The sequence below is a fragment of the Canis lupus genome, chromosome 10 (assembly GCF_011100685.1).
Source record: "Canis lupus familiaris isolate Mischka breed German Shepherd chromosome 10, alternate assembly UU_Cfam_GSD_1.0, whole genome shotgun sequence".
Taxonomy (NCBI): domain Eukaryota; kingdom Metazoa; phylum Chordata; class Mammalia; order Carnivora; family Canidae; genus Canis; species Canis lupus.
This window is the reverse complement of record NC_049231.1, coordinates 21571575-21587571: the sequence shown is the minus strand read 5'-3', so window position 1 is coordinate 21587571 and position 15997 is coordinate 21571575. Positions and strand designations below refer to the sequence as shown.

The following is a 15997-nucleotide window of genomic DNA, read 5'->3' as shown; positions in this document are numbered from 1 at the left end:
GAGAGGAGAGAGCGCGCCATCCCCACCCCCAGCGGGCGCCGCGCCGTTCCTAAGCAACCAGGTTGTTTACGTCTCCCAGGAAACCGGCCCCCGCGCCCTGCGCCAGGTGGCGGAGAGCCGAACTGAAAAGCTCGCGAAGGGGGCGCGTGTTGCAGCGGAACCAGCCTCTCCTAGGCTACAACTACTTTTATTTTCGTTGTCTTTTTCCCTTTGCACCTCGCAGGCCTTAAAAAACCCGTAGAATTTCTTCGCGATTCCAGTCATGGAGCTAGCGCAGCCCAGGGACCTGGGGCAGGACTTGGCTCTGGGTAAAAGGAGGCACAACGAGCTGTGCAGGCAGAAACGGGTCTTCAACGCCAGGAACCGGATCGTGGGGGTGAGGCCCGCGGGCAGGGAGGGCATGTGCGGGGCGGGGGGTGGCGAGGGCGGCGGGCTGCGGGCGGCGGGAGCGGAGGCGAACCGCGCGGGCGGGGAAACCGCGGATGCAGGCACAGCTGCAAAGGCTGACGGCTCTCCCGGGGAGACGGGTTCCTTGAATGGGCTGCTGACCTCGTGGCGGGGGGAGAGGGGGAGGGAGCCCCTTCACCTGCAGGGCACACCAGATACTGCACTCTCTCACCTGCAGGGCACACCAGACTGCACCCCTTCACCTGCAGGGCACACCAGACGCTGCACCCCTTCACCTGCAGGGCACACCAGACGCTGCGCCTCCTCACCTGTGGGGTACACCAGACACTGCACCCTCTCACCTGCAGGGCACACCAGATACTGCATCCCCTCACCTGCAGGGCACACCAGACGCTGCACCCTCTCACCTGCGGGGCACACCAGATACTGCACCCTCTGACCTGCAGGGCACACCAGATACTGCATCCCCTCACCTCAGCACACCAGACGCTGCACCCTCTCACCTGCAGGGCACAGCAGATACTGCACTCCCTCACCTGCAGGGCACACCAGACACTGCACCCCCTCACCTGCAGGGCACACCAGACACTGCACCCCTTCACCTGCAGGGCACACCAGACACTGCACCCTCTCACCTGCAGGGCACACCAGATACTGCATCCCCTTACCTGCTCAGCAGGAAAATGGAGTCCTGCAGCAGGGAGGGGGCTCGCCTGCACCCACTGGCTCAACGGAGACCTGAGCACATCTCCTTTCCCTGAGCCAGATTTTCTACACTTGCCAGGGGCTCCTTCCAGTCTATTTATTTGTTTTGTGGCAGGTTTTTTTGGGGGGGGGCACAAAAGGAGGAACATGGCAATTCCTGCCTGACCTTGCAGAGTTCATGGCCCAGGAAGGAGAAGAGAGGCAGGCATTAAAACGGTCACATTACTATGCAGTGGAATCAATGCTGTGAGGCAGGGAAGAACATACTGGGTCTGGGGGAGGAAATCAGAGAGGGCTGCCCAGAGGAGGTGTTGCCTAAGCCTGTTCTGAGGACACCTATTAACGAAGAGAAGGGGAGAAGGAAGCTCTGGGGACAGGAGGAAGAACCAACTATAAGCAAAGGCATCCAGGTATCAAAAGACCTGATGTGCACCTAAGACAACTAGTTAACAGTGGAACAAGGCTTTTAAAAAGGTAAGTGGGATTGTTATCAACTGACTAAAACTATCTGGCTGTAACTGGTCTCCCCTTGTTTTCCATTTCCAGGGAGACACAGAAGCCTGGGATATTCAGGTTCGAGACCAGAAGATAAAAGAAGCAACAGAAAAAGCTAGACATGAAACTTTTGGTGAGAATTTGCTGGAGCCTATCTAGCAGTTTAGGGCCGGGTACCTCTAGACTCCAGTTCTCATGTCTTCAAAGATGTAAAACTCATCATTTTCACACTCCTCCTCCTTTTAAAATTTCACCGTTGATTTTATTCAATTAACGTGCTGATTCTTTCTCTCTTCAAAGGAAGACAGCTATTGAATTCTATGTAGGTGGCAGGAAATATATTTTAAGGGTAAATGTACATTTGCATCAGTTTTCTTTAAAAACTGATTATGAGAAACCCTACACACACATCATTCTGTGCCCCAAGGTTCCAGACCTTCTCCTGGGGACAGCTGCTTGCACTAGATGACATGTGCACACTCTCAGCTCACACTCCTGCGTGGATTCAGAGCTAGATATGGTAGTGTGGTAGCTCTGAGATAAAAATCTCAAATAGAATTCACTTTCCCACAGCAGGTACAACAAGTCTAGCTTATTTTTTTTAAGTACCATAAGGATATTTTTAAAAAAGATTTATTCATTTGAGAGAGAGGAGGAGAGAGCAAGAGTGAGTGTGGGGGGAGGAGCAGAAGGGGGAACTCTCAATCCAACTCTGCACCCAGTATGGAGCCCTACTGGGGGCTTGATCTCATGACCCAGAGATAATGACCGGAGCTGAAATTAAGAGGCAGACACTCAACCACTGAGTCACCCAGGCGCCCCTAAATGTTAAAATATACTTTAAAAAATAAGCTTAGAAAAAGACAGACAGAAAATCTATCAAAATGTAAGCAGTGGTGATGTTGAAATGATAGAATACAAGTGAACTTTTATTTTCTTCTCTAGTTTCTGAATAGTTCAGCTTTTTTATGTTAATTTAAAAATAATTCAAACTGACAAGAACAATATGACAGGCACATACATAACTACTTGCAGATTAGATGTTAATATTTTGCGAAATTGGCTTTAGAGATCTTATTTTAAGTATTCTTTTTGAGAATTAAATGCTATATATGTATGTATATCTATAGCTATAGATATATAAATGCTATAATGTATATATAAAAACATATACATGCTTTATATGCATACATAAATATAGATAAGCACTACATATGTATATGTGCATATATATAGCTATAGATAGAGCTCTCGCCCACCTCATCTTTCCTCTTCCTCCTTGACAGGTGTATCATTTCCATACGTGTTTCTTATAATATACAGTTTATGTATATATTCATGATGATATAAAATTTTGTGTGTGTATTTTAAAACTTCACCTAAATTTTACGTAAATATATTGAATGAATCTTTTTGCAACTTTTTTTATTCAACATTTTTTAAATTTATTTATTCATTCATAGAAGACAGAGAGAGAGAGAGAAAGGCAAAGACACAGGCAGAGGGAGAAGCAGGCTCCATGCAGGGAGCCCGAAGTGGGACTCCGTCTGGGACTCCAGGATCATGCCCTGGGCCAAAGGCAGGCGCTAAACCACTGAGCCACCCAGGGATTCCTATTATTCAACATATTTTTAAAATTAATCAGTGATGGGGTGCCTGGGTGGCTCAGTTGTTAAGCGACTGACTCTTGATTTTGGCTCAGGTCAAGATCTCAGGCTCCTGAGATCAGCCCCAGCTCCCAAGCTCCCCTGTTTGGTTCTTAACACCGATTTGTAGGTACTCTTTATATATTCAGAATACTAATTCTTTGATGATTGTGTTACCTCTATAGAGGCTTATGTGACTTTTAGAATCACCAAAAATTATTTTTTAAAGTGGATTCACATTTATTTTTTCTCTGAACCTAATCTTACGGGTATGCTATATTTCTTCTAGCCGCTGAAATGAGGCATAATGACAAAATCACATGCATATTGGAAGGCCGGGAAAGGAGAGATAAGAGAAGCCTCTGTAAAGCCATCAATGACTTCCAGCAGAGCTTCCAGAGGCCAGAAACGCGCCGTGAATTTGACCTATCTGACCCCCTAGCCCTTAAGAAAGATCTTCCAGCGAGACAGTCAGATAATGATATTCGGAATACCATATCGGGAATGCAGAAATTCATGGGAGAGGATTTAAATTTCCGGGAGAGGAAGAAATTCCAGGAGGAACAAAACCGAGAGTGGTCCTTGCAACAGCAAAGGGAATGGGAGGATGCCCGTGCCCACCAGAGATGTGCAGGTAATGAAGCAAGGAGGAGGAATTGGTCCCAATACTTTGCTCGGCAAATTGGCCCCCTGGTCTTCTCCCCAGCTTCATTTTGTCTTTTTTTTTTTTTTTTCTTTTTTTTTTTTTCATTTTGTCTTTTAAGTCCTATAGATGTGCTGCGTTGGCCATGAGGAACAGGGGTCTGCATCCCAGGGTATAAATGTCTTCAGCCACATAGCAGTCACCCAGGAACCCTGCTCTGAGCTTGTGCTCGGTGCCCAGGATTCAGCTGGCCCCCTCAGAGGCAGCTCACCACCCTCCTCCCAGCCTCCCCTCCCCTCTTCTCTTCTCACTCTGCTCTCTGGGGGTGAGGTCTCCCCAGATGGCTATCTCCTGTCGCTTCTGAGCCCACCCCCACCGGACATCTGCCCTCACCCTGCCCTGAACCTGCCTGGCCACCGTCACCAGGACCTCCATGCTGCCCCAACCAAGCTCCATTTTCAGGCCTCTCCTTCAGCCTGTGCCATCGTGGATCACCTCCTCCTCTTCCTGGGACTACTTCCCCCGACTGGTTTCCCGGATGCATCGTCATCCCAGTGCTCCTCCCCAGGCCATTTCCTGGTTTCTCCTCACTTGCCAAACCTCTAGATGTGGTTGCTGACCAGGGCCCTCTGCCCCTCTCCTCTCTCAACTACACTCATTCCCTTGGCGATCTCAGCTAGTCTTATGGATTTAAATACCACCCACAGACCATCCTTCCCCAGATTTACATCTCCAGCCTGGACCATTCCCTGAATCCGGACTCATCCATCCAGTCACCTCCGGACATCTCTGTGCTCTTGGATGTCTAATAAACGTATCAAAGTCAATACCAGACACACTGACTGACCTTCCCCCAAAGCTGACCTTCCACCTCTGTCAATAGGAACTCCACTGTTCTAGTTGTGCAAGTCCCAACCCCAAGGCATCTTGATTCCTTCCTTTCTCTCAAATGCCACATCTGGCCCAGCAGCAAATCATCTCGAATTGCAACTACCTCCCTCCACACCCACCGCAACCGTTCTGAAATAAACTATCAGCACATCTCAGTGGGATTATTGCAACAGCCTCTAAGGGGTCTCCCTGCTTCAGGCCTTGCCCCTCTGAAATCTCCTCTTGACCCAGCGACCAGGATGATCCTGCTAAAAATGAAACTAGGTCTTTTGCTTAAAATCTTCCAATAGCTTCTCTTTTCACTCAGAATAAAAGCCAGATTCATTTTTAGGACCCATAAGGTTTTCACAGCCTGCACTGATCTCCTACCACATTTCCTTTCATTCATTCTACCCTTGCCACCCTGGCTTCCTCAGAACGTTAAGAGTGTCCAGCTCACTTCTGCCTCAAGGCCTTTGCACCTATTGTTTCCTCTGCCTGAAAACATTTCCCTCTACATTGGCAAAGCCTGCCCCTGATCCTTCTTCAGGCCTTTGCTGAAATGTCATCTTATCAGAGAGGTCTCTCCTGACCACTCTTTTAAATTGCACCCCTGTACCCTCCCACATCCCCACACTCTCTTATCCACGTCTCCATAGCAGTGATCACTGACATACTATACGATCATGTATTTGTCATTCCTGTCCCCAATATCCTATAAAAAGCTCAGTGAAGGCAGGAGATTTGTCTGTTTTTTTTTTTTTATTTTTTTAATTTTTATTTATTTATGATAGTCACAGAGAGAGAGAGAGAGAGGCAGAGACACAGGCAGAGGGAGAAGCAGGCTCCATGCACCGGGAGCCTGATGTGGGATTCGATCCTGGGTCTCCAGGATCGCGCCCTGGGCCAAAGGCAGGCGCCAAACCGCTGCGCCACCCAGGGATCCCGATTTGTCTGTTTTATTCACTGCTCTATCTTTAGTTCTTGGCACATAGGTAGCTATTGAAGAATGAATTCATAGGCCTTTAAAAACATTGCACCCACTTCCCAGGGGCTTCACATTTCCATCTCTGGATGAGAGCCTTTGTCTCAGCCTTGAACTTGGTCCTTGAACCGCCCCCTGGACATCTCCCCAGGCACCTCAGAACATTCTAGAAAGTAACCCTGAATTTCTCTCCAGCTCTGCTCCTCCCTCCACCCTTCTCCCCTCAGTCAATGACGCCTCCATCCCTTGTCAGGCCACAGACCCAGGAGTCCTCCTTGAGCCACCCTTGTCTCCAGGCCATCTTCAACCCCTGTCCTTCCACCTCCTGTGTATATTTTGAATTGCCCATTTCTGCCATCCCTGCCATCACCACGGTGATCCAAGCCACCTGAGGGACCACGCCAAGGGCTTTCTCATTGTCCTTCATTTTCTTTCTTGTCCTCTCCACTCTATTCCCAACATAGCAGTCAGAGTACTTTTTTTTTTTTTAAGATTTTATTTATTCATGAAAGACACAGAGAGAGAAGCAGAGACACAGGCAGAGGGAGAAGTAGGCTCCCTGCGGGGAGCCCGATGTGGGACTCAATCCCATGACCCCAGGATCATGACTGAGCCGAAGGCAGATGCTCAGCCACTGAGCCACCCAGGCGCTTCCAGAATGCTACTTTTTAATCAACATCAAGTTGGACAATGTCACCCTCACCCCATCCCAGCTTAAAACCCTCCAGTGGCTTCCCATTCTATATGGAATTAAGTGCAAAATCCTCTGTAGCCTGTGGGGCCCTGCGTGCTGGGCCGCTGCTCAGCAGCCCCCCACCCCGGGCCAGCTCTGCCCCCTACCCCACTCACTCACTACCTTCCAGCTAGTTGGCTTCCTTTCACTTCTGGATCCTGGCAGATCCCATCAGAGCCTTTGCACCTGTTCCCCACCCAACTTCTTGTCCTGCCTCAGCTTCAAGGTCACTTCCTCCTGGAGAAGCATCTGACTCCCCCACCCACCTCCACTGGAGGTGGGTACTCCCAGCACTTCCTCCCCTGGGACCCTTCCCCTCTTGAGCACTATCTCCACATGCATTCATAGATGTATTTCGGGTTTTGCTTGTTTATAATGTTGCTCATCTCCGGACAGTAAGTTCCATGAAGGCAGGAAAAGCCGTGATGTCTTCGCCACCGCTGCACACACCGTGCCCACAAAGGGCGCAGTCCGTGTGGTTCTCCTTGTGGCACTGTGTCACCTGGAAGGTATAAACATAGGAGTTGGGGGAGATGGAGCTGAAAGCAGCAAAGGCCATGAACTCACCCCTTGATCCTTGTGTTTGGAGATAACAAGGACATCACGGGGCATAAGACCATAAGGAGAACCTTGTGATTGGTGACTTTAAAAAAAAGTGTAATAACCCTGTGACGTAGGAGCTGTCCTGTCTCCCAAAAGAGGGCTGTAGGCTCAGAGAGGTCGGGTAGGGCAGCCCGGGTGGCTCAGCGGTTTAGCGCCACCTTTGGCCCAGGTTGTGATCCTAGGGACCCGGGATCGAGTCCCACTTTGGGCTCCCATGGAGCCTGCTTCTTCCTCTGCCTGTGTCTCTGCCTCTCTCTCTCTGTGTGTGTGTGACTATCATAAATAAAAAAAAAAAAAAAGAAAAAAGAAAATGTCTGGGTGGGGACAGGGGTCTGCTCTTGTCTGACGCTAAATCTTTAGCTTTTGCTGTTTGGATGCTCCTCCTCCAAAGTCCTACTGTGACTGCACGAATATCTCCCCCAACTCTGACACCCGTCCTCTAGGGAGCCCCCTCTGGTCCCCCTTGCAGAGCTCCCTTGCCCATTGTGAGGATGATTGCTCAGAGCCCCTCCACCGCCAGCGCCCCAGCCCAGGACCACAGCCCACATCACCGATCCCCAGGTAGTGGAGCTAACAGCCGGTGCCTACACCCCAGAGCTTTACCTGAATCCCCTCACTGAGTGTCCCCGCAGCCATGAGCAGCCCTGCTCTGTGGAAGAGGGCAGGATAAGAAGAGGTGCTCTGCATGCCTGGGAAGGAGCTGGGGTAGGGCCTGCAGGTTTTGTCTGTATGAATGGACATGCCACAGGGTGTTCTGCTCCCCTGGGAAGGAGCTGGAGTGGGGAGCCTGCAAGATTTGACTGCATTTTGCTTCCTTTTCAGAGGACCTGTACTTGAAGACAAGGCTGCAGTTTGATGAAACAGCCAAGCATCTACAGAATCTGGAGAGCGCCACCAGAAAGGCGGTTTGTGTAGCTGTGAAAGAATTCAACAAGAGCCAGGTGCGTCCCAGGCTCTATGGGGGGAGGACACACCCATGGCTACAGCCATGGCTGCTCCCCCGGGCACCCCAGCCTCCCCTGCCCACACTCAGCCCCTCACCTGCTCACGCCACACCTGCACAGAGCCCTGCCAGGGCTGCCTGGGTACAGGGATGAATGACACCCAGTCCCTGCTCTGGAGCTCTGAATCAGGGCGTGAATTCAACAAAACTAGTCATGCGAGCCTTGGTGGGGGTGAGGGTCTCAATAGACCCTCTAAACCCCAGGCTCTTCTCAAATACTGAGGACCATGACATCTACCTAAAAGGATGCCACCCAGCACTGCTCTGACACCTTGTCTCGGTTTCCCTTCCTCTCTGTCACCTCTCAGAGCGCTGGTCCTTACCAAGAACAGGTCCACAGGGGCTCATTAATGGGAGCAATTACTATGGGGATGATTAGAGCAGACTCCTGGTGGCTCCTGACACACCCTCTAAACTCTGTAGGAACTCCTCCCAGACTCCTCCTCGCCTGGCCATTCCCTGTTTTCCATCCCTTTTGTTAATTAGACAAAAGTCTAGACAGCTGTCCTCAAGGACAAATTCCCAGCAGGTCAGTCCAGTTCGGCAAGGAGACGCACACAGGAGAGTCTCCCTCGAGGCGGGGGGTGGGGGGGGCTGCTCTTTTTGTTAGACGTGTGTCGTGGAGTCAGGGTCGGTGGCAGGCCCTGGAGCCCACCTCCGCAGGGACAAGACCAGGCCCTTCCTTGTCTGCCTCCTTGGGAAAGCCAGCCACATGCCTCAGTTCTGTCACCTGTAGAGTGGGGATAATGAGGACACTCACCTGTGCCAGTCAGAGTGAGCTAATGCATGCTGGGGTGGGTGGGAAACACCTCCCAAATCTCAGTCCCCACCGTTGGGGCACCTGGGGGTTCAGCCAGTTGAGCGTCAGACTCTCGATTTCGGCTCAGGTCATGATGTCAGGGTCCTGGGATCAAACCTCACATCAGGCTTTATGCTCAGGGCAGGTGGCGAGTCCATTTGAGATTATCTCTCTCCCTCTGCCTCCCTCTCTCTCAAATAAATAAATAAATCTTAAAAAAAAAAGAAAAGAAAAGAAAGAAGTCACCACTGTTGTCAATCACTCTGTTGGGTGCACTCTGGGCCTGCAGCCGTCCAAGGGTGACCAGGGCCACCAGGAGGGACCTGGAGCCCTGCCCTGAGGTGAGGGAAGCCACGCCAGGGGGAGATGGCATCCTAACCCGGGGAGACAGCTCCCTGCTTTGGCAAACCAGTGCAAACAGCTGCAGCTCTTACACACACAAGCAACAGGTAGGGAGTCCCTCGGCCCAGCCCATGTGCCTGTTGTCATCCAGGCAGCCAGGATCCAAGGGCCTCCGCACATCCATGTCTGATGAGTCTACTGCTCCCTCCTACCTGTCCCAGGTGCACTTTAGCAAACTCCTCCTTCAAGGGCCCCCAGTGAGATTTGCCCATCTTTGCCTCGATCTCCATGGGGTCACTCGGGGCATCTTCCTTAATGTCTCCCCCTGTACAGGCCACCGAATCACTGGAAAGGAAAATTCAAGAGAAAAAACAGGAACAAGAAGACAACGTGGCTGAGATCTCCAACCTGCTGCACGGGGACCTGCTCTCGGAGAACCCACAGCAGGCAGCCAGCTCCTTTGGGCCCCACCGTGTGGTGCCAGACCGCTGGAAGGGCATGACCCAGGAGCAACTGGAGCAGATCCGCCTGGTTCAGAAGCAGCAAATCCAGGAGAAGCTGGTACTTGCCCCTCATCCCCCCTCACAGAGCCCCCAGACGTAGCCCTGTGCCACCTGCTGTCTTCCTCCAGCATCTAGTTATAGCTGCGCTGCCCTTGTCCCTAGAAGAAGCCCTCAAGGAATTTATGTTCTGGGTGGGGCTGGGGGATAAAAGCCAAATGATCCCACACATGTGTGACAGTGCTTGGGTAGAAGTAAGGCCGGGCCAGGGGAAGGGAGGGTACAGGGTTTGAGGGGAGTCACCAGGGGACTGGGAAGTGACATGGTTTCAAAGACCTGAAGAGGAGGAGGGAACGAGCCATGCAGATACCTGGGGAAGGACCACCAGGCAGGGTGAATGGGATTCAGGCAGGCTGAAGGGTTGGGTGTGGCATATGAGACCCAGAGGAGTTAAGGATTACTCCAGGCCTTGTGGCCTGAGCATTGAGAAGGATGAAGTTGGCATTTACTGAGATAGGAAGATAATGGAAAGCGCAGGTTGGTAGGTGGAGTGGAAGTCACAAGTGCAACTTTGGATATGGTATGTGTAATGCAATGTCCATTAGGCATCTATGTCTGTTAGGATTTTGTACCTGAACATCCTTGGTAACTGGCTCCCACCATCTAGTGCAAGACGGCTGCTTGAGCTCCAGCCCTCACATGCATATTTCATCTAGCAGGAAGAAGGAATGAGGAAGGACACTCCAAGGACACTTCTCAGAAGTTTCACAGGACACTTCCACTTAAATTCCGTTAGAGAACATTCAGTCACAGAGTTGCCCCAAACTGTAAAGATTGGGAAATGCAGGGTTTATTCCAGGGGTAGTAAGGTGTTGGCAATTGTTTCATTAAGGAAAAAAGAAAAATGGCTACTGGGAGGGATGTAATATTTTCTGCCACAACCTCCAAGTAGAGCCAGCAGCTGGAGTTCAGAACAAGGTGTAGACGGGAGACACAGGCACAGGGACATGACCACGCAGGCAGTGTTTAAAGCAGTGAAACTGGCTGAGGTCATGCAGGGAGCAAGTCAAGATGGACTAGCAAAGGGATCCAAGGACTGAGTCCTGGGACAGCCCCCACCCCTGCCATGGTTTGTGAAGAGCGAAAGGGCAACCAGTAAGGGAGGAGGGGCCCAGCCAGGGAGCCCCCGGGTCAGACCCTGCTGCTCTGCTGCTGCCTGAATGCTGGGTCCAGGTGGCGGTCCTGGGGACTCAACCTGGAGCATCCTTGGAGGAGGGGTGGAGGCGACAGAGGGGTCACAGGCAGGCAGGTAACACTATCTAGGTTTTGCTGTAAAGGGTGCAGGGAAACGGGGTGGTAGCTGCTGGGGACCTGGAGTCAAGTCGTTTGGTTTCTCTGACTGTAGAAATAACAGCATACTTGTCATTCCATGAGGATGACAGCAGAGACGGGGAAACTGATGCCAGTGAGGACTTGCTGGAGCTGTGTCCTGGTTGGCAGGAGCATGAGGCACCGGGGCATTAGTGAGGCTTGGGGTGGGTGGGAGTCAGGCTGACTGTCCTTGGCCGTGGGAGCAGCCTGCGGGGCTTCTCTTCCGGAGACCCACTTTCCTGGGGAAGTAGGAAGATAGCAGCTGAGGGTGGGGATCCGGTTAGGGATTTGAGGACAGAGAACCAGGTGCTGATGGTCACTTCGGACAGCTGGAACGGGATGGCCTGGGGAAGAGGGCAGGATGGCCGGGCAGAGCCAGGGGTGGAGGGCCCTAGAGATGGAAGGGCACGACCTTGAAGTCTCCCTAGTGAGCACTGTCAGGGGCTGTCCCGGCGACCCTCAGCTGTGAGGGGCCCCTGGGCCCCTGGCAAGTCTGTCCAAGTGAGAGTTTCAAGGGTGCTGAGGGTGTCTGCTGGGCCAGGTGACAGCCAAGGATACTGGGCTGAACTGGGGCGGGGGTGGGGGGTGGACGAAGACGCAGGAGCACCAGGAGAGTGGAAAGTGTGTGGTCAGTGGATGGGAGGGCCCTGCGTGGGGACCCAGTGGAAGAGGCAGATCAGAAAGGTGGTAGGGGTTGGGGCACTTGAAGGTGATACCAGGGAGCCTGGCCTTCTTGGTAGTGACAAAGTGGGGGCAGGAGTTCTCAAAGTGGGGTCTCTGGACCAGCAACATTGGCATTGCCTTGGAACTTGGGAGACATGCAGATTCTCAGGCTCTACCCCAGGCCCCCTGAATCAGAAACCCTAAAGTAGGGCCCATAGCCTGTGGCTGGGAAAGCTCCCTGGGGGTTCAATGCCCATTGGAGTTCGAGGGTCACCAGTAGGCTGTGCCCAGGGGGTGACAGCTGACAGGTTGGCCCTAGGTCCTTGGAGAGGAAGGGGAATCACTGACAAGCCAGGGAAAGGAAAGTTCTCAGGCCTATGGGATGGGGGGCACCGCCCCAGGGTCAGCAGAGGAGAACCTGGGGTTCGATGGCAGGTGCTGTGGTCAGTGTGAGCTTCCAGGCTGGCAAGTCCAGGGCGAGGGGCAGCAGCCTAGCTCAGGAAGTGAGGAGCGGATGGGACGGCTCCCCTGCCCGCTCTGCTCCAGGCCCAGAGGGTCACCTGTACAGGAGGGAAGATGGCACCTGGGTGAGAGGCAGCGGGGGGGCCTGGGAGCCAGGATGGGGGAGCCGCCAGGGAGTAAGGTGGGGGAGCAGCCCAAGAAGAGCCCTGAGGTAGGTTTCAGATGCAGGGAATGTTGGTCACCCTTGCAGGGCCCTGCTTTGCCCTTCTCTCCTGCAAGTCAGCCCAAATGTCTGGCAAGGAAGGTCAACCATTTGTCCCCAAAGTGGCATTTTTATCTGATTTTCGATCCTTGCAGAAAATCAAGACAGAAAAACACAAAGGGAAAAAACACCTACATTAGGTCTCACCATTCGCAAATACTCCCCCTCCCCGCACCCTTGAGTGCTCCCTGGTGCCTGTCCCTCTTGCCACCTTTCTCACCTGTGTAGATGGTTTGGAGAGCTGAGGTCATGCAGACTAGTTAGGCCATCCGTCTCTGAGTCCAGGGCAAGCATGCCCCGCGCCCCCCCCCCATGCTGTATTCTTGACTGAAGCATCTCGTGTCATGACTGGGGGCGGCTGTGAGCAGCCTCATTTTACAGGTAAGGAAACTGAGGTTTGGACAGGCAAAATGACTGGCCCAGTAGGTGGCAAGACCAGGTGCCAGCCTCGTCTCCGTCCCTGGGAAGGGGGCCAGGGCCTCTGCCTGTCTGCACATGGTGGCTGGCGGCCCTAGGTCTACGGGGCCACTGGACACTCAAGCCCTGCTCATCTGGTGGGTGGAAGCCCGTGGAAGGGAAGGAGGTGTGCTTGTCTTCAGACCCGGCAGCACCCACTTTTGCTTCCTTTTCCTGTAGAAGCAGTGATCCATAGGCAGGATGGCTGATAAAACTACTCACATTTGGGAGAGTGACCCCTTCCCTCTGCCTTACTCCAGTTTCCTCTTCTAAGGCTCGGTGGTTTTTATAGAGGGATCTGGAAGGTGATGAGGAATGAGCTGAGATGCAGAAATTCCCCCCAAGCTCATGAGTCCATTGTCAGGTGGGGGTGCCACTTCCGTGCCTTCTAGAAGCGACCAGGTGATCCCAGTGTTCGGCAGCATGGCCCGCCGGCAGCATCCTGGGTGGGAGGCCTTCCTACGGAGCCCTGGGCTGGCAGCTGCTGTCCCTGCACACCTCAGAGGGCCGGCTGGCCCCTACAAGCATGGGAAGCCCCTGGGCCACCTGGACTGGTGGCAGGCAGGGGCGGTCTCTGCTGATTTCCTGCATGATGATGCTCACCTGCCTGCACCCCCTCCCCCCACTCTGAGCCTTAGTTTCCCCAGCTGTAAAATAAGAGGCCGATTCTCCTGGATGGTCGCAGGCTCTCTTCCGGGTCTGGGGACGGGGGGTGGCGAGTCACCTGTCCTCCCTCCAGAGGCTTCAAGAAGAAGAGCGGCAGCGAGATATGGACTGGGACCGCCGGCGGGTGCAGATGGCTCGAGCCGCCCTCCTCCTGGAGCGGCAGCAGCGGCGCCAGCAGCGTGACCTGCGCAGGGCCCTGGACTGCAACAACCTCAGCCTGGCCAAGGAGCAGCGTTTGCAGTGAGGGCCTGGGCCAAGGGCCATGGGGAGGGGTGGCCGGGTCGGGGGAGCAGGTGGGATGGGGGGTTGTCTGAATGGAGATCTGACTGAGTGGTGGGGAGGGTCGAGGCAGGCTGTGCAGGCCCACCCTGAGGCTCCAGACCTGAGTTGTGGCTCCCCTTGGAGGCCCCCCAGCAGCAACAGCTTGGGCCCAGCACAGCCTCCTGCTATAGGATTCAAACAGGAAGGGGAGAGGCCTGAGAGCCACAGGCCAGGGGTTAAGTGGTTGGAAACCAGCTCCCTGGGAGGTGCTCATGCAGGCACTAGCACCCTCCTCCCACCCCAGCAGCTCAGACTTGGGTGCTGGTGATGGAGTACACAGGGCACTGGGAGCCCCCGGGGAGGCCCCTGGGTGGGCCTGGGGGAGTGGGAGGATGGTGCCAGCTGCCTGGTGCAGGGAGGGGCCTCCTGGGCTGCCAGGGGCAAGCTGGAGTCTCTCTGTCATGGTCGGACCCCAAGAGTAGTTCAGAGTTCCAGCTACAGAAAATGTCAAATGCAGAGCCGTATGTGAACTTGTTCGTTAAAAAACATTACTCATTAATCCGTTCGTCGAGCTCTGTGCTTGAACTTGGCAGAGAACCACCCGTATGTTTGCCAGTGGGTCCACCGTTACTGGGTCCCTTCTGTTGGGGGCCCCAAAGGAGCAGTAGAGATGACCTGAGGGGAGTCAGATGGGATGAACAAATGTCTTTACAGCCATACTCATGTATGTATATATGTATACATATATACATATATATATATATTTTTTTTTTTTAAGTGGGAGGATATTGGGGCACCCGGGTGTCTCAGTGGTGGAGCATTTGCCTTCGGGTCCGGGTGTCATCCTGGAGTCCTGGGATCGAGTCCCACATCGGGCTCCCCACAGGGAGCCTGCTTCTCCCTCTACCTGTCTCTCTGCCTCTCTCTCTGTGTCTCTCGTGAATAAATAAAATCTTTTTAAAAAGTAAAATAAAAACAAAAAGTAGGATATTTAGGAGGCACTTGGGTGGCTCAGTGGGTTAAGTGTTTGCCTGCGGCTCAGGTCATGATCTCAAGGTCCCGGAATGGAGCGCTCTTACAGGCGTCCTGCTCAGCAAGGAGTCTGCTTCTCCCTCTCTCTCTGTCCTTCTCCCCTGCTCGTGCTCTGTCTCCCTATCAAATAATAAATACAATCTTAAAACAAAACAAAACAAAAAAAGGTAGGATATTTAGGAAACAAGGTATTTGCGGATTTTTTCCCCTCGTTTTATTTTCAGGAAAAAACATATGGAGGAAATCTGTACAAATGAACCCACTGAAGACTATTTCACGCAATTTAATACAAGAAGTCGGTAATGAAAGAGACAGCGTCCTTCTCTTCTGAATTGTTTATGCATAAAATGCAATGGCCGTGAAGAGTCTCATTTATTAAAAAAAAGAGAGAGAGAAATACATTCCTTGTTTCAGAGAAACCCTCTTGCTTTTCTCCCTTGGGTCAACAGGTACGGAACCCCATGCTTGTATGTGTGCAAGGAGCGTTAGTTTCTGTGCAGCTCCGCTCAGAGAATGTTCCCGGAGCAGCTGTGGGTGCTGTGGCCACAGGGATGGAGCAGATGTGACCCTGCAAAGGACCATCCCAGAGAGGGGCATTTGAGGGGGCCCGCATCTCACTGAGACCCTAGTTCCAGCTGCTGTCAAAGCTAACACGGGTGCTCACTATGTGCAAGGCGTTTAGAACAATTTCACCCTCACGGCAGCCGGTGGTGGGTATCGTTATTACTCACGTGCTCCGGGAGAGGAGCCTGAGATTTAGGGATGTTAAGTGACTCGCCCACGGTCATGCTGATGGCAGTGATGGGCCTGGGGTTAAGCCCAGGGAGTCCAGCTCTCAAACGCACGCCTCACTCTCCTGGCTCCAGTGACAGAGACCCAAAGCAAGTGTGGCCTCAGCAAAGCCACTTCCCTCTTGCTCTCAGAAGACCAAGCCAAGTGCTGCTCCCTCCCTGCTCTGGCATCTCCCATCTTGTGGTCCAGGGATGCTGCTTCCAGGTGCCACCACCATGTCACTAGGCCAGCAGGGAGGAGGGGAAAGGGGGGCAAAGGGGACCATGGCATGCTCCTTACTCTCCAGGACGAGCCATAGAA

At 52.9% G+C, this 15997-nt stretch overlaps 1 protein-coding gene across 1 annotated transcript; it reads left to right on the top strand.

Moving 5' to 3' along the window:
- Positions 1-70: 70 nt before the first annotated feature.
- RIBC2 (RIB43A domain with coiled-coils 2) lies at positions 71-15306 on the top strand. Its single transcript, XM_038550228.1, has 7 exons — positions 71-376; positions 1660-1741; positions 3544-3888; positions 7911-8029; positions 9566-9793; positions 13686-13852; positions 15130-15306. The coding sequence occupies exons 1-7, from the start codon at positions 263-265 to the stop codon at positions 15206-15208; spliced, it is 1134 nt and encodes a 377-aa protein (XP_038406156.1). The 5' UTR covers positions 71-262; the 3' UTR covers positions 15209-15306.
- Positions 15307-15997: the final 691 nt, after the last annotated feature.

What these genes read in the sequence shown, in the direction of transcription:
- RIBC2 (XM_038550228.1), top strand. Translation starts at nt 263, where the DNA reads ATGGAGCTAGCGCAGCCCAGGGACCTGGGGCAGGACTTGGCTCTGGGT. An exon ending in CCAGGAACCGGATCGTGGGG is followed by an intron (nt 377 to 1,659) that starts GTGAGGCCCGCG and finishes TTCCATTTCCAG; the next exon opens with GGAGACACAGAAGCCTGGGA. An exon ending in GCCAAGGAGCAGCGTTTGCA is followed by an intron (nt 13,853 to 15,129) that starts GTGAGGGCCTGG and finishes TTTTATTTTCAG; the next exon opens with GAAAAAACATATGGAGGAAA.